The 22731-nt window shown below is 39.6% G+C and overlaps 2 protein-coding genes across 4 annotated transcripts in view; one reads left to right on the forward strand and one right to left on the reverse strand.

Annotated features, from left to right (window-relative positions):
- Window positions 1-374: 374 nt before the first annotated feature.
- On the reverse strand, window positions 375-11686 carry cdc37l1 (cell division cycle 37-like 1). Of its 2 annotated transcripts, none has more exons than XM_080876668.1 (7): window positions 11324-11686; window positions 8197-8490; window positions 8012-8105; window positions 6672-6787; window positions 5801-5923; window positions 5468-5632; window positions 375-2211 (listed from the first exon to the last, which is right to left on the reverse strand). In XM_080876668.1, the coding sequence occupies exons 1-7, from the start codon at window positions 11426-11428 to the stop codon at window positions 2095-2097; spliced, it is 1014 nt and encodes a 337-aa protein (XP_080732794.1). In that variant the 5' UTR covers window positions 11429-11686; the 3' UTR covers window positions 375-2094. The 2 variants fall into 2 exon arrangements, with proteins under 2 accessions (XP_080732794.1, XP_080732795.1); XM_080876669.1 differs by having other exon boundaries at window positions 8197-8522.
- A 1788-nt stretch (window positions 11687-13474) lies between these two features.
- Window positions 13475-22731, forward strand: part of exd3 (exonuclease 3'-5' domain containing 3) — a 47809-nt gene continuing 38552 nt past the window's right edge. The window contains exons 1-9 of one of the 2 annotated variants that reach the window (XM_080876667.1): window positions 13475-13767; window positions 17144-17203; window positions 20527-20591; window positions 21241-21402; window positions 21676-21861; window positions 21955-22008; window positions 22136-22275; window positions 22378-22484; window positions 22573-22646. In XM_080876667.1, coding sequence (XP_080732793.1) covers window positions 17176-17203; window positions 20527-20591; window positions 21241-21402; window positions 21676-21861; window positions 21955-22008; window positions 22136-22275; window positions 22378-22484; window positions 22573-22646 — 816 coding nt within the window. In that variant the 5' untranslated portion in view covers window positions 13475-13767; window positions 17144-17175. The remainder of the gene's footprint in view (window positions 13768-17143; window positions 17204-20526; window positions 20592-21240; window positions 21403-21675; window positions 21862-21954; window positions 22009-22135; window positions 22276-22377; window positions 22485-22572; window positions 22647-22731) is intronic. The other variant, XM_080876666.1, reaches the window with a different exon arrangement.

A 22731-nucleotide genomic window follows, 5' to 3' on the forward strand; every position in this document is an offset into this window, starting at 1 on the left:
CAGTATATAGTCAGTTGTAATTTAACATCTGGTGAGCTTGTATTACGGCTCAGCGTAGGCATTATGTTGTATTTGACTGATTTTTAATCACTTATCTGCAGTTAATTTATCCACATAACACCTGACTAGCATGGATGTCTCTTAACGGACGAAAGGCTTCCTTTTTTATTTTTACAAACTGTGCTGTGTTTAAGCTTCTCCAGACAACACTAAGGAATACTTCTAGGAAAACAGAACAATTAAACCATCCTCTTTCTCCCATCACATATACTGTTCCGAAGCTATAATGTGCTTTAGTCCTCCGAACCTGTCGCACCACACAGTGTTCAAAGCAAAAGATTTAAGGCCACAATGATTTCCACAGGTATAGTGTAATCGGAGTGTTGTCAGATCACCTGAACCCATGATGTTTTTCATGATTTTCTGTTGTACATGATGTTAGAAATTTGGATGAGCATATTAACCATACCCAAAAGAGGCTCAACTACTCTGAATACTCACATTAGCAAGTTTTCCCCCACTCTTGTCTCTGTTTGATATCAATAAAAGCATTTTTTTTCCCTTAACAAGGTTTAGGCATAAGGCTCTAGTTGTGAACACAGAGGCCCCACCCATCTACTATTCAAATTAGGAGCAGCCAATAAGGGCCTTTGTAAGGAGCAGAGCCGAAACCTCCTGCTTCACAAAGGGGACGAAATTAACGGGCTGCATCAAGGCCCAGTTTAACAGTTCAAACAGAGCTGGAAATGAGCTTAACACATCCTCTTGGCCTATTTAAAGCAACGAGACAGACCACTCATGATGGCCTTTCTGGCTCAAAAAGAAGCAATCAGGCAACAAAAGAGCAACTGTATGATAGAAATGAAAACAATTACACCTTAAGCCATCATCCTGAATCATCCATTCTGACTGCTGATTTGGACTGAGTCAGACAACTACCCTGCCACCCACACATACTGCATTGTTCATCCTCTCCCATAATCAGCCTTACAGAACTGAAATTCATGTGCAGTCTCTTTATATGAAGATCAATCTGAAAGGGTCCTACAAGAAGAAACTGACTACAAAAAATAGGAACTTTCAGAGCTTTAACTTGGCTTAGACTTCGAATATGTTGAGTGCTGGTATACCAAAACGTTACATCACACTACAGATTTAGAAATTATTCATATTCACTGTAACTGCTCTTTGCACACTAGCGTAAAGTCAGTAGCTCTGGTTGTATGTTATGCATTGAAAATGTTAAAAATGTAAAATAAAGCTGCATATCTCACAAACTGAAGCCCTATGACACTCTATTGATAACTCAGAAACTCTCCCTCCATTTCAAACATGCTTTGTTCCTAATCACAGGTAGGTTTGTTTTCCTCTTCATGATTAAAATCAAACAATTCAGGTCACAACCGCAAAGCACTCCCCACCTTTTTTTGTTTGTTTGCAGTAGTTACTGTTTACCAGAGCAGCAGCATTGCAGTTACAAGATTTGCAATACTGTTTGGCTCCAACTGAATCTTCTTGTACTTCAGAGGGTGCAAGGACACTAACTTTCATCAGTTACTCTCCTCAGACTTGACATGATTTTTTAAAGAGTGCTCTTTGTGACCCCTGACCTCTGTCATACTTTAAGCAGTGGATTTGCTACCAAAGTGATTTTTATCCAGAGACTTTACTGGTTAAGTATTCATTGTGTTGTCTGGATGAATTCTGTTCTGCTTTTTAGTGAGGATATTTCTCTCTTCTGAGAAAGATACACACCTAGCTTGAAGAATGCAATACCTCCAACTGTAAAAACAACAGTTATGGCACAACATGCATTTAAGCTGGCAAAAGACACTGCAACAAACCCGCTTGCCAGAGGCCAACCACGCCGACATGCTAACAGCCACACAGAGAAACGTTTGCCATTGGCACAAACGTACTTTCTGCAGGCTTTCTACTGAAAACTGTGGCATAAAAGACTGAATGTCTGTTTATTCCTGCACTATGATGTTGTTGTTTTTTTAGCCTGGTCTGCTGTATAAACAACTCGGATCGTTCCTAAACGGAGAGGTTATGATGGTGATATTAGAAAAGCAGGGGGCGGGGCTGAATCCTCTAAGACGTCTCCATCATGCGCATGTCTTCCGTTTCTGTAGTGTCGTCCTTTGTCCACCTCCCTGTGCTTGTCCAAAGTCCAGCTTCTACACAGCGCTTCATAGGAAACTCTGCCACCTGGTGATGAAATGCAAAGACACAAAGAGGTCAACAGAAATCAGAAAACAATCACAGATGAACACGGTCGCGTGCAAATCAAAATTAAAATTAGACTCAAACATAGCTGAGAGATAAGTCTACTGTGGCTTAGTTAAAGGCTCTTTAACTGCAGTTTGAGATTTTAAATATTTATCTTTAATGATTTGTTCTTTATTTTTATCAACACGTTTTGTTCAATTAAAACAAATTAGCATTAAACAAACATGTGTTGTAAGTAATATTCATTATATGGTCAGATTTCAAAATTTAAGTTAAGCTGGTTGTGCTTTTGGATTGTTACAGCTTTTTCTTCTAAGAAAAAGCTGTAACAATCCAAAAGCACAACCAGTTTCAGTTTCAACAGGCTGCATCCTCCTAAAGCTTTTTTCCCCTCTTTAGAGTTGAGTTTTGGCAGCCAGTCCAGCTGAGAGGCCAACAGAGGGGCGACAGCGCATTCTCTCAGTCTTACAAAAAGGCCTGTTGTACTGCACCCCACACATTTACCCTGTGCTATATCCCCTTTAGCAATTTCTACACTTGGATTACTCTGAATGTTGAAATCGTTTCCACAAGTCCAAATATTTTTACATGTCTGTAATCGGTTTACAATATCAAAGACTTAATTTATGTGAGACACACATCTTTACTGATCTTTTGGTCATACTGTAACACATTTCTTATATAACAGAGCTTCATCTACAGTGCTTCACAAAGACCCCTACACTGCTTTTTCCTTTTCTCTTTTACTCTACAAGTTTCTTCGTTTTCATTTTAAATGGTCATCCCAGGAGTACAATGTCAAAAAAAGGGAGTTTAAAGCCTCCAAGACTCCTACTAATATTACGGTTTTTCCCACACACTGAGTAACCAGCCAACTATGGGAGTGGTCAGGGAGATGGGGTCACACATCAGTGTGATCAGACATTAGATAGACTTGGGAGCTCATAGGTTAAATACTGATGACCAATGTTTGATCAACACAGTGAAACATTTCTATTCTCACATGCACTTCTGTCAGGTGATGTGTGGAATAGTTCAGAGCTACAATCTGTGTCTCATAGCTTAACAGGAATTCACAAGCTCCCCAGCAGAGATGGGAGGATGACCTTCCCTGCCAACACACCTTCACTTATGCCTTTATGGGTAGAGTGAGAAGAAGGAAGCCATGCTCAGACAAAACGCATGACTGAGCACATGAAGCAGGGTGGTGGCAGCATGATGCTAAGGGCCTGCTTCTCAGCAGCAATGACAACCAGAATGCTCAGATCTGACAGAGATAAATGCAGCTAAATAAAATCAGAAACTTGTCCCAAAGCCACCCCATTATTGTGTTTGCCGTTGGCTAGTTGAACTGTCACTGGGTGGTGCACCTGATGCCCCCCCCCAAAAAATAAAAATAAAGACATAATACAAAAATCTATACAGATCTGTAGATGTGAGTTTACAGATGTTTCCTACTGAACAGTGAGGATGAGCGAGGGAGAATGGGATAAGTTGCCTAAGGCATGTGTGCAAAGCTTGTAGTGACTTGCTCAAAAAGAAAGCTGTAATTACTGCCCAAGAGGGTTTTACAAAAGATGGAAGTAAGATTTAGAATAGTTCTGGAAACACCAGTGAAATATTTCTTTTTTTTTTTTTTTATTTAAATGTCTCTGCTAAAATATACTGCGTTAATTTTAGATTTATATTTCCCATTCCAAATGTGCAAATATTCTTTGTTAATCTATTGTAGGCATCTAGTAAACAAACATGCTAATGTATAAGTTTTTAGAGGGAATAATTTATGAAATAGGTATTTTTTTTAAATAAGGGAATATAACTAGAAAAAAATAATTTAATTCAAGTATATTTTAAGGAGATTTTCCCCATTTTTCCATAATTAAAATTGAATCTGAAAACATCCTTTTTTCAAAGTTCTTCTTAATAAGAGCAAACTGGAAAAGTGGACGACAAAAAAAGAAGTGTCTGTTTAAAAGACAAACAAACAAAAAAAATAACCAAATATATATAAATATATATTGTCATATCCTTAAGAAAGCCCTGACAGATGCACGTGGCCCTTCAGCTGATTCACAAATGATCAAGCAGCAATTCTTAAGGAAGGCAAATAGGTAGAAAAGGCTGAGGTATGCCAGAGGCTCTGTCATGGTTTGGGCATGCTTTTTGGCCAGTGCTGTTGGAGATCTCGTCAAAATTGATGAAATATTAACACAGAAAAGCATCGTCAGATTTTGATCTATCATGCAGTGTTATCAGGTAAGATTGGCAACTGCTACATTTTTCTGCACATCAGTGAACCTAAACACAGAACCTGGACCTCAGCATTATTGAAGCAGTGTGGGATCATCTTCAGAGAATGGAACAAAAGGAATCCGACATCCAAAGAAGAGCTCTGAATGTCCTCCAAGAAGCCTGGAGAACTATTCCCGAGCGAGTTCAGGCAAACATCGTCTTCAAGCTTGTTTTCACCTTATATACCGAGTTGCCACTTATGTTTGCACATGTTTCAAGAAACCTCTGCACCCATTTTGCATTTTCTTAGCATAATCTAACAGTAGTTTGATGTTTTTGCACTCTACAGTATATAAAACTGCTTAACACGGAATACTTCAAATCAAATCAAATCACTTTTATTGTCACATCACCTGTGCAGGTACATTGGTACAGCACATGCGAGTGAAATTCTTGTGTGCGAGCTTCACAAGCAACAGAGTTGTGCAAAATACAATAACATAAACAGGCAAAATATACGAATGGCTAAATCTAAAACTAATAAATATATGTACAATATATCACTACATGTTTCTCCCGTTTTACAGAAAACCAGATGACTGTTACAGTGAGGATGGATACATGAGATCTGACTGATTTGATAAAACTAAGACTGAGGATGTCCTCTCGGGTTTCTGCTGCGCTGAAGAGGTCAAATAGCAACTGTCAGCAAATGTGTTGGCCACTTCTGATTTTACAGGTAACATTAACACAATGGGGCCCAGCTCCTTGTTATAAGGTAAAGTTTACCTTTTTGCAGCTGTGCCCACACTGTAGTGCTGTCATCATTTACAAACAAAAGAAACCACAGACACATCCCTCGGGAATGATCACCACCAAGAAAAACCAAAACTAGTTACTTTCTTATTTATATCAAAACAAGCTCAACAGTGCCATCTCACTTCTGTAAGTGATAACTGCACTGAGGTACAAGATTTGCTGGTGCAAGCTCAAGTGCACTTACTGAAGGTACTGTTGATTCTTTGGGGTCGAGTATGCAGTTTGTGCCGATATTCTGCTGTTCAGTGTTGGACAAATGACCTCTACATTTGTCTGTGTAATCTTTAACTCTCTGTTTGAAGGCCTCAAGTTCTGTATGGAAGACCTCTAAGTAGACGTCTTGTCCTTCCTGGAAAAACAACAATATGTCTGAGACACTCTGAAAGCTAGCATATGATGGCTTTTTATTATTATCTCTAGAAAACAAAGCCAAATTATTTTAGCATGCAACACTATAAAAGCCATAATAAGATGCACAACATTCATACACATCAATGATAAGAGGAATTTCTCTTACTTTGGCTTTATGAAAGAACTGTCTGAAGCAGCCTCGAGGGTCCTGCTGAGAGTTTGAAGCCATCTCCAGGATGAACTGCATCACTACAACTTGGTGTGCCACCTGCTCCATCAACGCTTCTTTCTGCAGAACACAAGTAGGAAAAGCTAGTGTGATGTCTTTGGTTTTCTCACCAGATGCCCTCTTTGTAAGTTCTTTACCTGGAAACTGGCCCAAATTTACTTTTTTTTTTACGTTACCTTTTAATTCACTGGTTGAAGAATTGTTAGAAATACTGATTTTTAATAATTAACATCTATCCTCCTTGGATTATTCTATATAGAGCAATATAGTGAAAAAAAGCTTCTATAGGACTATCCTATGTCCCATTCAGTAGCTTGCAGGATCACCTTTAGCACCAATAATCTGATGCAATCATTTTCTATACATCTTTATCAGTCTCTCACTATGGAGGAACTCTGTCCCCCACACAACACTGCTTCAGTTTCCAAGCATTCGTTTATGCACAGCTCTCTTACGGTCATACCACAGCATTTCATTTGTGCTGAGCTCTACACTTTGCATGGTCCATTGGAGGCAATGCATTACTTCAAAACTCATGCCAAAATAACGATCGATTGATAGATCGATTGATAGATCGATCGATAGATAGCTAGCTTACGCTTTACACTTATCTTCCAGATCAACTACTCAGGACACCTCCCCTGGCTCTGTTTTTTAGCATTTGGGAATTACATGACCCACAGAGTTATGACCCACACGAAAACTGCATTATGCTGTTTATAGGATAAACTGTTTTTAGTCACTTGATGAGATGTTGACTATAATGAAGCAATAAAGTAACACCAGGCCTACTCTGTCGGCATATTACCCCTTCTTGCTGTAGACTCATGCACCACAGAATTAAGTAGTTTGCAGTTTCCTCACAGATAAGCTGAGGCATGGCTGCAAGGAATCGCTGACTGTCATCCCACCTTCGCAGCATACCTGACAAAGACAAATAAATAAATACAAGATTGATTACAGAAACTTACGACTTTTAAATATCAGTAATATATGCAGTTATTTCTTTAACACAGCAGTCAACAACTGATCTCTTTTCTGCTTTGCTGTTGTTAGCATATGCAGTATCTACTGAGCACAACAACAAAACTGCCTGTGAATCCAAATCTGTGCAAATTCATAATTTTTGCATCACCTGTCTGATCAGTTGATAACTTGGTTCCTTATTTCTTATGTAACTATCCATTAAAGCTTCTAAAGCAAAAATATACAGCCTGTGTTCAGTGAAATTATAGGTGTGATAAAAGTTGATGGCAAGGTATGTAATACAGGTTCTTCTAAATGTCCAATATAGACTGAGAAAAAAAAAAATTCCATGACACTGAAACCGTCACCCCCCCTTGTAGCTTGTTCATTGTTCATTTGAGGCAGAAAATGTGTAAATGTTCTTATCCTTGGTTCTACTGTCCTGCTAAGTCTGTTTTACACTGCTGGAAATGCAGCTACTTTAATGCAGAACACACACCACAAACAGTTATTCATTAAAAATAAATAATTAATTTCACTGTGATCGGCTGATAAACTAAAGCAATCTCCACATCTCCTTTATTGCGCTGTGAGAAAGTAGCAACTAACGTTTAAATGTATCCAGTTTAAAGTTTCAGAGCTCTACTGTGCAGCCGTAATGTTTCAAATAAACAGGAGCACTGAGACTGAACTTGGCATTAAAATAATTAACTCGAGTTGTTCTTTATATATTTTTATCCCTATTTCATCATTATCATCTGGTAACATCTCTGACTGAAATGGGCACCACTCAGAGATCATTGTGTGCAGAGGAAGAACCATATTAGGCATGAAATGCTCCTTTTTATGTGAGTGTTGATAACCACTGCTGTGATGCCAGCAAGCTTGTTTCCCAGCAGCACATAAACAAGGCCGTAATCCATAATTCAGATATTATTATCACGTTGACGACAAGCAACAAAGTTAATATCCAACTTTATAAGATCTATTTAAAGAAGTGTGTCCTGGAATGAAATTGTTGGAATGTCACTATGCAGGCAGCTTAAAACTTATTTGAGTTTACACATGAAAACTAAATGAGGACATCCTTTCCCTTTACACCAGAGAAACAATCCTACTAAACTGCAGCAACGTTAAAGCCACAAACCGACTTGCTAATTGATGACGTTTTGGCTCACTTACCAAAATGCCTGAGCTCTTGTTCGTATTTCTGGAGAAATGTCTTACACTTGTCCTGGTCCATTTCTGCAGCCTGATGCTGGACATTGATGATACTCTGAAACAGAAAGGAAACATGGTCTTAAAATCTTGGCACAGAACACAGCCCCTCTATATGTTCATTTTGCAATGTTGTTTGGCAAACTTGCCTTATCAAAAACATCCCAACTAGCTCCAAATACAGGACTGCGGCTGGGTTCCTGAACTCCCAGCAAGCTCTCCTTGCGGCGCCACTCCTCCTCATTGTGCGTGAGCTCTGTGGGGCAGGCCTGAGTCCGAGCACGCTCTTGCTCCAGCGACTCAGAGCTGTGGACTCCTAAAGAGCATAACTGATCCTGCGCCTCAGCTAGTCTCCAACTTGAGACGATCGAGGCCTTCACACAGCGCTGCTGACTTTGGCATAGCGATGCCATGGGACAATCACAGAGGTTTGATGATGTTGGCTGGTTTGAGGTAAATGGAAAGCAAATGACTACTGTTAAAAAAAAAAAAAAATCAGCTAGCACTTGTTAGCAATACAATAAATGAATAAAATTCAAGAGGTTTTGCACTTCAATCAAAGCCCAAAATCTTTATGCCAAGTTTGAAATTTAGCAACATATTCCTCAGAAAGTTATTCTGAACACATCTTTTCTGGGGTGGCAGTAGATCAGTTCTTCTACTAACCAGAGGGTTGGTGGTTCAATCCAGTCTGCATGGCAAGATACCGAACCCCAAATTGCTCTACCATGGATTCATCAGCAGTGTTGGGACTAACGCGTTATTAAGTAACGCGTTACAGTAACTACGTTATTATTGTGGTAACGAGCACGGTAACTAGTTATTATGCCAAAACCAGGAACGCGTTACTCGTTACTGGGATTTAGATAGGCTCGTTATTCGTTACTTCGTGTGGCGGCTATCGCGGAGCTTCCACAGATTCAATAACATTAGCAAGTGGTGGAGGCCAGCAGGTGGATGAAGGAAAAGGGAGGCAAGAGGAGAGACCCGAAGCGGCCGCTGGTCCGAGAGTGTCAGGTGACCTGAACTTCAGGTAAGAAGTTATAACCTGCAGTCCATCTGGGTCAGATATGAACCAAGTTTAGTTGGAGTTTATTTTCGTTGTGCTGACTTTTTCGTACTGCGTGCTAGCTAGCATGACGGGGTTTCTATACAGCTGGGTGGTGCTATGTTACTGATGTTGAACTTTATTTTGTTCATAAGGTTAATTATTAGAGTTGCCAACCGTCTCGTAAAAAACTGAATCGCCTGGTATTCAGAGAAAATATTACGGGTTTCGTATTGAGGTGAAAAGGAACAGTTTGTCCCGGACTTCAGCTACAATGAAAAAGGCACAAAGCTGAAGTTATTCTGTGTTTACGCTGCACAGCTGCCTCTTCTTCTCTCATCCTCTCACCCTCCCTCTCCTGTTTCTACTTCAATCATGAAACTGATCAGTGATCAGCTGATTGGCTTTTCTCTCTTGTTTATTTATCGCTCACTTTGCGCCAGAAAGAGGAAACCAGCGGATGTCGCGGTAAACAACAGCAGCATGTTTAAGCTTGATCAGCTGTTGTTAGAATTTATTTAATATTAATTTCTAGTATCAGCTGATGTTTGCTGGAGCCACGGCTGTAAAGCTGCTGGTCATGATGTCGGTTTGGATATGTGGTGAGAGGGAAACATGAAGACGAAACCAGGAGATGTCCTTACTGAATCATCAGAGCTGTGATGGAGAAACAGGTTTACCTTTTAGGTGACATGAATGAGTTGAAGGGAAGTTATGAACTGTTTCTGAGAGACAAATAACACCAGGATCCTTTTTTAGGTAGCTGACAGCTGGTAACTGTGCAGGTGCGGATCTAGCAAAGTGTTGCCAGGGGGCATGTAGGGCATTAACAGGGAGAGGGGGGCACAAGGAAATACTTTCTTATTCTCATTTAAAATGTCTCACTTTTAAAAAAAATAATTATCTGAGTCTTGCAACAAACAATTGATAGATTGATACATATATACCATCAGAACAGTGTACATCACTGTCACAACAGTGTTTATTTTCATTCAAAGGCTTTATGATTTTTCCTACAATGGTGGGCTAGTCAAAATGCCCGGGAGGATTTTTTTGTCCCAGTCCAGCTCTGTATGCAGCTCATCTGCAGTCTGGTGTTACCTACATCTTCCTATTCAGAAGGCAGAATTTCCGAGTTCTGAGTACAATCGAACGCACCACGACTGCAGTTTTTGTGTTGGATGTAAAAAGCAGGCTAGGATAGAATCAGGTGTGGGATTTCTCTCGTGGAAATGTGCACATTATTTTTTCCTTTCTATTGGTAGGTGGCACAGTGCACTTGTGGCAAGTAAGCAAGCTAGAAGACTGGCAATCTTGCTGGGTATCCAGTTACGGAAGCAACACATTAACAAGAGAATTCTGAGTAAAACCAAAGTTACTTTCCCTAGTAACTAGTTACTCTGAAAGTAAAGAGTAACTTGAAGTAACTGAGTTACTTTTGATAGAACTAGTAATGTAACTAAGTTACTAATTTAAAGTAACTTACCCAACACTGTTCATCAGAGTATGAATGTGTGTGCACTTAGGTGTACAAGAAAAGTGTTTGTGTGGAGGAATGAAGCAAGTTGTATAAAGCTCTATAAGTGCTCAAGTAGAGATAGTCCATTTACAATTTACCATGAAATGACTCTCTCTGAGTGGTAAATGAGGTGATCACCTAAAAACTGAGGGATGACTCTGCATCACACACTAAATGTAGTTCATTAGCTTTTAAGCTTTCACGACCGCAGTCAAGCTGCGTTTAGCTTAAGGTGGAGCATGAGGGTTAAAAATAAATAAACGCTTGTTTCCACTTCACCAGTGGTCGCATGCCTTCTCTGCTAGCTAGTAATCACACACAGCTGTCAGTGTGCGCATGTTTGAGTCGGGGGGGTTGTTACTTCCCGTTATGGCCTCTGATCCCATCAACCATCCCACCTAGGGGGTATTTCTTCCCAACCCTGATTTCAGTGGTGTACTGACAAGATAATGACGCAGCGAGTAATCTGATTACCCTATAAGCATGAGCTAAAGTAGAATAGTTATTGGGCAACTGCGGGTTAGCAGCGTGAACACTGACATTTAACACTAAACTAACTGGTAAAATATCCCGTTGTTGTGTAGGGTGGAAACTGTGCTTCAGAATAACAGAAAATGTTATAACATGCACACTCCAGCTATCTCCAACAGTATTCGCTTGTTAGAATACCGTTAAGCACATCTTGAATGAGATAACTTAAAGGCCTTACCTTTTGGTGAGGGTAAAGACCACTAAAGCCTCCGGCCGTTGAAAGTGACTCACTGCTGGGCTCTTCGCTGTGGTGAAGTGAGTCTCCGTTGCCCAGCCACTCCATAACTGCTAAGCAACTAGCTGGTTAGCTCTGCTGTGACAGTGAGACCCGCTAGCTAATGCTAGCCGTGTTTGAGGAGCCACAGACAGTGTTGCTCTTTATATTCAGCCGCCTCACGAGATTTATGTGGGATCTAAATACCTGTGTGACAGCCAACAGAACAGAAAAGGGGATATGATGCATCAAAAAAAAAAAATCACTCCTGCTCCTGTGGATGATAGTGTAACAACAACAACCACCACCGTGTTCTGGCTACGTCCCCTTTTTTTTTTTTAAGTGGTGACGCAAGGGACACGTGGGGAGCAACTTTAATGACGTGAAGCACTCAGAAGTTTTTCTACTGAATTCTGTTGCGTTCCAGTAAATTCTGCTATAAGGATGCTTTCTTATAGCAGAAGTAAGTTACTCTTAACTAGAAACTCAATTTTTTTAAAAAGGGAAATTGTACAGATGGTCACGACATATCTGGGTGTTTCCGCAATTATTTCTGACATCAAAGTTATTCAATATTCAAACTTTAATAAGTCATTGATACTGTAAAGAGGCTTGGATAAATTTGAAAGGAATGATTGTGTGATTGAGGAAAAAATATTATTCAATATATTGGCTGAGTTTTTGTATTTCTTACGCCCTACCAAAGGAAAAAAAATGTAAATTTTGAATAGTACATTTAGTACCTTCATTTCTTTACATTTTCCTTGCAAAATTGGAAATGGGTTCAGTCATTTATTGAAACATTTGTAAACATACATAGAAATACAAGTTCATTAGAACTGTATCAATTTAAAGGTTAATATTTGCAAAGACCCCCTGTTCATCTGCAGTAGGTAGATTTTTTTGTCCTTCACCTGTCTAGTTTCTTCAGATTTGTTAAAGACACCCTGTAGACCACGCCAAAATATGCCGTTTTCAGCTAATAGCTCTTTGGTATCATTTTGCAAAAATCCTGTGTTATCTATTTACCACGGATGACCCTGAGAGGCCAAACGGACTGCAACTTAAGAAAACACCAGCAATAAGAAAAACGCTGCAAAATCACACAAAACACAACGGAAATAGGAAAAAACAGATTTCCAAAAGCACAAGGGAAGTGTTTCTGGGGAGACAATAATCCGACGGACCAGTTGCAGGAACCCAAAACATGGTAGGCGTGTTTTATCATAAGTCAGTCATCAGTACTTAAGTACTGATGACGGATTTTTAGGCTAATAGTTAGGCTAACACACGTACCTCTCATCTTTTATTTCCTCACAAAACCAATAGATCCTCCACTTCTTTTAAGTGTCTACCAGCGCAATTCTTAGCCCCCGCCCCCTAATGATCAAATAGAAAAACTGGACTGAAAATGTGTGGAAAAAAAACAACCGAAGTACAATGTACAAATACAAGGTAATATTGGTGACCAGTATAACGACAAATATATGACCAAACCTCAACGTTTAAACAATTAAGAAACCCTAAAATCCTCAGTTTATCTCTTTGTCAGTGAAAAGAACAAATCAGCGTCATTGTGTGTAGCATCTTCTGGAGTATTAATGGCAGTGATTGAAAATGTCTACAATTTCAGGAGTGTGCAGTTACACATTAATATGTGTGGAAGGTTAACTGCAAGAGATTGGACAGGATTCATATTATTATACCTTCCCTACTCCAGTTTGTTGACAGACCACGCTGCTGCGATACAGAAAACATAAAAGCCACTACACAGGTTAGAAAAAGGAAAAATATTACCTACTCATTCTGATTGCCATGTTACGGGCAATTTAAAAATGTAGTAAACAGAAGACTGTTTTGCATAGACATTTGCAAGAATGGATCAAAGCATCAAATTTGTGCAAAAAGAAATGAAAAAAAAAATGCTTATATTGTGTAACTAAGCCACTTAATTATGTGGAAGATGAACAAAAAGTTTTAATTCTTTTTTGTGTTAAATTGCGTACTGTGACCGGACGGTGGCGGTAGTGTACTTTAAACTGCCAGGACAGACCCCCACAGAAAAGACAGAGCAAGAATATTGTTGTACAATATTTCTCCCTAGTTTCAGTTTACAGGCAGCATTACCTATTGGACTCGTACCGTTTTAAGTCAGCTCCGTATACATAGAGTCTGCTGTTACATATTCAGGTTTGTAGTTGGAGCTCTGGCATGATTTATCAGTTATGGTGTGTGAATATGTGGCCAAAAAACACCAAATGCATGTATAGTTTAAAAGGAAGCGCCGCCTAAGACCAACTTATGGGCGAAATTGGCCCACAAGCGGACCAAACAAACTGATTATAATGCATTAACGCGAAGCTACAAGCGAGCTGGCTTACTTGACGTTTGCTAACTGTATAAAACTGGTGAGTATATTCGTATCGATAACGTAACGTTATACTGTTTTGAATAAACATTTATTTCTTGTCGACATTTAACAAATAAAGGTTATCTGTGTGGTGAAGAGCAGCGTGACAGCCTGGCTTTGAGATTATGTAGCTAGCTAGCTTACACTGAGTTTCTTCACGTTTGATTTTTGACCTTTTTAGACAATAAACCTATTAGAGGTTAACAATAGCATTCACACAGATACTTACAGAGGGTGTGCTTTTTGACTGGGCCACACGAGATCCTGTTTTTTAAAGAGAAAGTGTAGAGGAAGTTGGAGGTCTTTCTGTCACCACGAGGTGGGGATAGAAGATAATTTAAAAAAAAAAAAAAAAAAGACTCCACTGCAGGTGCCGTATCTCGTTTCTCATACTCTGTAGTCTAAAATAGATGCTGCTGCCCCTGACTGTGTCAGTGCCAAAGGCCCCTTCTAGAGCCTGCAGATATTTACATTGGAGAAACAACCGGTTTTCAGGCCCACAAAAAAACATCCTCAGTATTAAACTCACACTCACTGCCAAATGGCATCTTGCCCTTTCCCAGGCTGCAATTCCCACAGGTTTCCCTTGTTGTACTGTTGTATTTATTAAATTTTCATTTATTTTTTTTAAATTTGAGGACAAATGGATACAAATGCAGTACTAGTACTATACAGTACTGCAGTTATTTCACCGCTAGTAATATCTTAATGTTTTTCCTAGGAGAAAGGGGGGAAAAAATAAGAGTTTGTATAATTCTTAACAAGCTTGAAAGTCCATATTTGGTCTGACAACCTTTGTTGTTCAACATAGCCTGAACTTTCTTAGGCAAGCCTCAGGAATAGTTCTCTAGGCTTTTTGAAGGACATTCAAAGCTCTTCTCAGTCCAGATGATCTTGCACTGCTTCAGTCATGTTGAGCTTTGGGGAGGCCAGTCCATAACTGATAGTCTTCCACTGTGTGCTTTTCTTTCCAAGCATTAAAACGCCACTGGCTGAAGTGCAGCCCCAAACCGTGACGGATTTGCCACTGTGTTTTACAGAAGGCTGTAGACCAGGGGTCTCCAACTCCAGGCCTCGAGGGCCAGTGCCCTGCATGTTTTAGATATCACCCTGGGTCAGCACACCTGAATCAAATGATTAGTTCATTACCAGGCCTCTGGAGAACTGCAAGACATGTTGAGGAGGTAATTTAGCCATTTAAATCAGCCGTGTTGGATCAAGGACACATCTAAAATCTGCAGGACACCAGCCCTCAAGGCCTGGAGTTGGACACTTCTGCTGTAGGCACTCACTGTTGTACTCTGTTCTCACCGCATCTGTACAAACTTAGAGATGGACCGATCCGATATTACGTATCGGTATCGGTCCGATACTGACCTAAATTACTGGATCGGATATCGGAGAAAAATAAAAAATGTAATCCGATCCATTAAATATCACGAAAGCACCTCACAAAACTTGCAACACGCCGTAACTCACCTCAGAACGTTAGCACGTCTGAGCAGTGTGCATCACGTGATAGAGCGGCTGTGGCATGCGGGACCTGTCGGTGGTCTGGATAGCATGTGGAGCTTCGCTAGCAACCCGGCATTTCATCTCCGACAAAGTTATCCCCGAGAGAAGTAAAGCAAGTGTGTAAGTCCATCTCTGAATGTTTGTAAAGCATTCCTGCGTTAAGCTTAACAAACGATATATGGAGCGACTGCCTCTTCTTGCTGCTACTTCAATCATGAAACTGCTTAACGATCAGCTGATCGGCTTTTCTGTCGCGAGTCCGTCTCTCTTGTTTGCTTTTGGCCCACTTTGCACCAGAAAGAGGAAACCAGCGGCTGAACAACAGCAGCACGTTTAAGCTTGATCAGCTGTTGTTAGAATGTATTTATTATTACTTTCTACTCGAGGATCTTTTTCTATGTAGCTGACGGCTGGTAACTGTGCAGGGGCGGATCTAGCAAAGTTTAGCCAGGGGGGCCGATAGGGCATTAACAGGGAAAAGGGGGCACAAAGACATACTTTTCTTTCTTATTCTCATTTAAAATGTCTAGCTTTTAATAAATAATTATCTGACAGCCAAAGTTTTAATTTGATGCAAAATGAATAGAAGTCCATTACTGTATATAGTGACTATTAAGTCTAATATATATATACCCTAGTAAGCTATAGTACTTTTTCCTTTGTGAAGGTACCATCTGTGCAGTCTGCAATTTTGTTGAAGAAAGATGTTGAATCTATTTAATATTTCTTGAAAAATAATTGATTTCTGTGCATTTTTTTTTCCACACTGCATCAAATTAAGGTTGATTACGTCGATTAAGCATCATGAGGTGGAGCGTGAGGGGTGGTTCCCTATTTTTTATTTATTTATTTTTGTTGTTGCTGGGAGTTGGAACCCTATTAATTAGGTTGCTTAATATTTATGCTAAGTACTCTTTAAAATACCAGAATAGGGAGGATGGTGTAGGTCTAAGTTTATTAGATTGATCAGTGTTGCTGAACTATGAAATATTTTTTTTGGATACAGGTATAACAGAATAGCTTTAGTGTAGTTGTTGTTTTAAACTTGAGTATGAACTTATACAAAATGCAGCAAGATATTTAAAAAACAGTTTTGTTGATTAAAAAACACTATATCGGATTCATATCGGTATCGGCAGATATCCAAATTTATGATATCGGTATCGGTATCGGACATAAAAAAGTGGTATCGTGCCATCTCTAGTAGAAACTGACAACTATTTGAACGAATAATTTCAAATGTGGATTCATCACTCTATAAGATCTATTACCACTGATATTCAGTCCAGTTCTTGTGTGAACTGGAGTAATTCAGCCTTTCTTCCTTGTTTCCCTCACTTAAGAATTGCCTCTTGACAGCCACTCTTCCAGTGAGGCATTTCTTATATTACTTAATGGAACAACTGAAGGATCAGATGCATCTCTCAGGTCCTGTGTCAAGTCTTTGCTAGATTTTTTTTATTTATTTTTTTCATATTTCTTCAGGATGTGACTTTTTTTTAGGGACACACTGCACACCATGTTGAGAGATGCCGATTTTCTCTGGCTAGGGAATTTTTCATAGATTCAGCTAAAAAACAAAAAAGTGAACAAATTATGTAATTTTGCAATAAGCTGCCAGTAAAGTGCCTAAAGACTGAATTTAACATTGGGTCTTTGGAAACTTCTGTAGACAGGATTCATAGGGCAAATTAATAAATGGTTCAACAAAAAACCAAAAAAAGCACACAATGTTATAGTATTAAAACTTTGCCTAAAGATGGCCGTGTTTACACATATTATCCAAAAAATATCCGTTTATTGTGACAGTGAGATATTTCAACAATGTGTTTTGTTGTTCCTTCTTTCTACACCTACAGAGTGATAGCGGCACCTCATCCTGCAGACAGAAATGAGCCGTACTACTCCAGAGGCCTCGGGTTTGTACCATAGTTTTCTCACACAGAGACCTCCTATTAAGGTTTCTTCCAAACAAAAAAGCCCATTTAGGTAAACTGTAGATTTGGTGGTGGCTATGAAGACTAACACACAGCTGATTAACATCAGTGACATGTACATTTGGAAGAGAGGAATGCTCTTTAAAAAAACAAGACATCACAAGCTTTGCAATAAATTTATTTTTTCAAACATTTTTGTTAATTGAGTTTCATTTACTCAAGCATAACTTTTTTTCAAAAATCTGATGGTCACAAATAACAGGAAAGCTTCTATCAAAAAAGCTTACGCAAAGTTATTGTGTTTTTGCAACAACCCTGGTGTTTAATACATACGGACCAAAGGCCAGAACCAGTCCACCAAAAGGTTCAAATTTTTTTTGTAATTAAAGTTTTTATTATTTTGAACATTTAAACTAACATAACATAAGAACACAAAACAACAAAAACCACACAAAATTATAAATAATAAAAAAATTTTGTTCTCTTAGAGTCTCTGTTTGCTGCTCAATCTTCCCAGCACTTTCTCGCATGCATCATTGTCAGTCATTTTCAGTCATTTTCTCCTCCACATTTTCAGGGTTGGAGTCCGAGGCTCTTTCCAGAGTGTTAAAATAAGACGAACAAACGTCACAAGCCCAGTGTTTAACACTCTGAAGCCTGCTTTGTCTAACTGTGGCACCTCGCGTCTGTCCCCCAGTAGGCACAGTCTCGGTGATCTAAGTAATTGAAATGTCACCCAGCCCTCTATATATTTTAAAACATTTTCTCATATTGGGGAGACCCCCAAAAGGGTCAGATTTGACCAAATTGGAAAATGTGAAATTTCAAAGGAGGGCAACATTTTAAGATTTTCACAGCTGCCTTACTAATAAAAACATCACCCATGTCCTTGTGTAAAACACCAAAGTAAGTTATTGTTTTCCATTAAATAACTGAAAAGTACAGAGTTTTGTAGGATTACATTCCTGAATTGAATCTTATACTTGTTATACTTGTCTACCCTTTAGGCATGTGTCACTCTATATTTGGTGGAATCAGCTTGTAGTGGGTCAATTACGAAGAGGCAGTTAACGTGTAAACACGGGTTTAATAAGCATCAAATTCTTCAAGTCCTTATATACTCCTCCATTTCACCATTCTGTGATAGCACCTGTTGAAAGCCTTTTCCAGCACCTCCAACAAAATTCAAAAGAAGAGAAGTACTTGTCGAAGAATGTTGTGGCATCCTTCCAGTGAAGTTGAGCCACTTGCGCAACTGCCAAGTCGCACTGAAACTGTTCTGGTGGCTGTAATGACACCAAATGCCCCTTTTAGACACTTGATCTTTGTGTTTCCTTTATTTTGGCAGCTGCTTGGCAACATGCAGTCAGACTTGTCTGTGGATTTAAAACCGTCTAATTTTCACTGATATAGTTTTATCTGCCTATAAACATAAATTCTAAAGATGCACTCGGATAAAGTGCATAATTTCTCCTCCAAATTTCTGATTTTCTCACGTTCACAAAAAAGAAAGGAAACGAGTCACCTTCTAAGGGGTGAATGAGTGCATGTTCTCTGCATGTGTCTCTGTATTTGTATGTGGTGATAGGGTTATTATGTTATAATGAATGGGGAGCCTCTAGCTCTGTCATTCATCCACTAGCCAAGAGTGTAAAGAAGCTACATGCTCAACATTCCTCTCCTCTCTCCCCTTCTCATACAAACAGCGAGACTGAAGTGGGTTGTGGTGTTTGTGTGAGTCCCTGTGCACGTACCCTATGCATGTTCGGCAGCAGGATGAATGAGCGCGGGCAGGGTGCATAACAGAAAAGGAAACTCGGCGGCCTTTCAAATGTTGAGAACCGTTAAGTGGACTTTTGTGATGCTGTTTTTTATGCATGTCATAATCCATTTCATACAAAGCCACCGTGGGTAATAAAAAAGCAGTTTTGTCAAGTAGCTGAATATAATTTAATGTCAAGTAGAATTAAATTAAAAACACCGATAGATTTTAGGAAATGATCTAAAACAAATGTAAAGTTTGCTCTTTGTGGATCAAAACATGGCAATACACTGATGTAGTGCAACTAGCATTTTCATGAATAAGAAATCCAAATAGAGTCAACATAAAAGTGAGATAAAATTAGGCAATATTATTATACCAGTATTGCTGCAATTTAGTGAATTGCAAATTCACTAATTTAGCGTGAGTTTATTAAGAGAAGCTGGAGAATTGAAAGGAAATGTTGATTGATTGAGGGGAGAAAACAAAAACAAGCTCTACTAAAAGGGCCGCTGCAGGAAGATGAATGTAAAATTCATCTTTAACGGGGAACATAATAGGCAAAAAGTGTCACACCAGGAGAGGTGCAGCAAAGAAAGAGGCCAGCTCAGAGAGAGGAGGGAGAGGTCTTTTCGTCTGCTTTCCCAGGCTATGCATCAGGAAGGCTGTATTTTTTACACCATGACCAGCGCATAGCCTTTTCCTGGGGAAATCCGAGACAAAATCAAGAGAGACTGGTGCAGGGAGGGAGAGGAGAACAGGAAAAGTAGCCCTGGGAAGGAAGAAGGGTTGCGGCGGTGGGGGCAGATACGGTGGAGGCCACACAGCATGAGTGACAGAGAAAGAAGCTGGAGTTTTTGGGAATGCTCCGTGGAACACACGCACAGGCAGACACAAATTGTAAAACACACACGCATGCTCACAGCTTCTCTTGTTTCCAAGCTCTCGTACCCACCATGGCATTCCTAAAATGTGCTTCGAGAGTCTTCTCTGGAGTATTTTGGCTGCACATTCAGCTGGAATGCAGAGCTAATGCTCGGTTCCTCTACTGTCCAACCAGCCTCAGCTGTTAATCCGATGTTATGGCTGCTCTGCTGTGCCTGTTAAAGAAATAATGTTTGACGTTATGGCTGCTCTGCTATGCCTCTTGTAACAGTATTTTCTAGTGGATCATGTTACTGCCAAGTTAAGAATTATGTGAGACAGAAAATAAGAATTCAAAAGATTGGGCAAACAAATTTAACCTTTTGTTTACAAGAATTGGGGAGGGGGTCAACAGTATAAATTGCTTTAAATCTGTGCAAAACGTATAGCGCCAACTTGTGGCTTTTGGGGTTTTTTTCAGAGGATTTGCATCTTTGAACAGGTCAGTTTTCACAAAAAGAGCTCTTATAATACCCCAAAAAGACATCCATTGAAATAGTTTTAGTTTAAAATAAGTATAACTCCACCTCTGATTCCTTAACATGTCAAAGGTCAAAGTGAAATCCCACTGTGTGTGTGTGTGATTGTCTCTGTGCCTGTGTGTGCAATATGCCCCCAGGTCTTGACCCTGCCGTGCTGAGAGACCAACTCTTCGATCTGTGGAACCGGAAAGATCTGCAGATGGTAAGAGTCACTTTCACAGCGTGTGTCAGGTCCATATATGCAATACTGAGTGTGTGTGTTTACAAAGGTAGCAGGATTGGAGCTTTTGTGTGTCTGTATGAAGCATTTGCACAGGAAGGAACAAGTGAGAGAAAACCCTGAATCCTTAAATGAAGCTCACCTGTGTATGTGTGTGTGTGTGTGTGTTAATGAGGAAACCAGACTGCCTGTCAGTAGGAAGGAATTTGTGTTGCTCTGAATGAACTTGAGATCTGTGTGAGTAGGATATTGAGTGCTTAACATCTGGTTTGCAAATTAAAACAGAGTCTGGATTTGTCACTCATATATTATTTTCTCGTGTAGGAAGTTAGAGATTGTTTTTTTTTTTTTATTACTTTTTACACAAAATGTCTCAAAAGACTCATATATGCTGATGGAGTTAAGGCATTTTCTGACTCTAACTTGAGTGTAACACTTTGGCTTCACAAAAACATTTTTGAAAGATCCACTTTAAAGTCATAATAATAAAACAGAGTAAGCAAGTGCTCAGAGTTGTCCACAAGGTTTAGATTCGAAGTAATCTACCATCACACTTTAATGTTTTATACATTCATTCAACCTTCTCCTCTATTATAGTTTTACCACTCCCTTCTCCTCTGTCCACCCACAGCTACATTTGGCAGCCCTCCAGGGATTTTCAAAGCTGTCTGAGCCTCTAGAGGCCTTACTAACAATCCTGGAGAGTTGTCCGGGCAAACAGAAAGGTCGGAGCCACACCCTTGGCCATCACATACTCATGGAATTCCAGACATGGATTAAGGAACATCCTCAGGTAGATAGGCAAGCAGTTACAAACCTGCTGTTGTGGTTAGCAGTCCGACTTTTTCATCCTTTTGTGATTTTGAACTGTACACAAAGGCTTGCTGACTTTATAGTTGTGCCATCATTGAGATATTTGAAAATGAATACCTGAGCAATTTATTTTATTAGTGCAGACTAACAAACCTTCTCATTAACACCTCTGTAGTAGTGTAGTATTCTTTAGTGTTTTAAAAGGGTGTTTTTGATTTCTGTTTTGGATTGGGGGTTTGTGTTCTTCATACAGGTCAATCTGAGTTCAGTGTCGGAACAGCAAGCAGTGGCACTCCAACAGCGTGCTCTCAACTTGCTAACAGATACCCAGCCAAACTTTGTAGACAGTCTCATAAACATCTACCAACTCAGTTCACTGGATCCAGCCATACTCCGATTGCACATTACTTGGTTGCATGCTCTCAGCTTCTACAAAGAGGTGGGTGCATGATTTCATGATATTATTGTTGTTATTGCAGAAATGTTTAAGACAAAATAAAATCATAGAAAGTGAAATTTATAACCCCCACAGGCAGCAACGCTCGGTATTAAGCTGAACTTACAGGAAGAGTTAAATATGGAGGAGGTGAGATATCCAGTCTTTGTTGTCCTTGTATTTATTTATTAATTAACCATCAAATGTCTTCTATATAAACTCACTATTAAATCTCTATCCAACTTCCTAAATTTTCATCTCCTATGTTATTCTGCAGATGTGTGTACCACTAATCGTGCAGGATAAGATGTCGGTGGCCGTGTCCTTTGTCTCAGGCTACAGTCATCTAGAGGAACGATTGGTTAAACTTCTAGACTCTTGGTGTCACCCCAGCTTCTGTGTGGAAGAGCTAAACAGGTATGGTACACGTATGTGAACTTGATACAGGTGTCGACATGCAGAGCCTTAAAAGAAAAAGAAAAAAGTTGTGTAACTGTGTGGGTACGCATGTTTCCACAGTCAGTTCCCTCGCCTTAATCTGACCAAACAACGGATGGAACAGATTCAACCGAAAATGCTCACCAAACACGTCCTGCGACTCATGGAGAAATTCAAGATTGATAAAGGTGGATGATTGGGTGCATGTTTCGTTCATGCATATTGCAGGTGGATGTCTCGGGCAGAAATTGTAGTGACCTTGTCTTTTTGGTGCAGGACTGTGTCCCAATGCACTGCACAAGAGGAGACTAGACTCTCTGCGTTTCCTCATGTACAAGAGGTTTGTGGAGGTAAGTGATGGAGCAGACGTTCAGTTTTATTTCAACGTCATTATTTTTTATTACGTGCTGTCATCAGCATTCACCTTTATTTCTT

This window comes from Rhamphochromis sp. 'chilingali' (genome assembly GCF_963969265.1).
Source record: "Rhamphochromis sp. 'chilingali' genome assembly, chromosome: 2".
Lineage (NCBI taxonomy): Eukaryota > Metazoa > Chordata > Actinopteri > Cichliformes > Cichlidae > Rhamphochromis > Rhamphochromis sp. 'chilingali'.

Excerpts from the sequence above, each read along its gene's own strand:
- cdc37l1 (XM_080876668.1), bottom strand. The coding sequence starts at position 11,428 with ATGGAGTGGCTGGGCAACGGAGACTCACTTCACCACAGCGAAGAGCCC. Across the intron at positions 5,633-5,800 it reads AGTTCTTTCATAAAGCCAAA|GAAGGACAAGACGTCTACTT; the intron begins GTAAGAGAAATT and ends TTGTTTTTCCAG. Across the intron at positions 2,212-5,467 it reads AAGAATCAACAGTACCTTCA|GTGGCAGAGTTTCCTATGAA; the intron begins GTAAGTGCACTT and ends TTTCATCACCAG.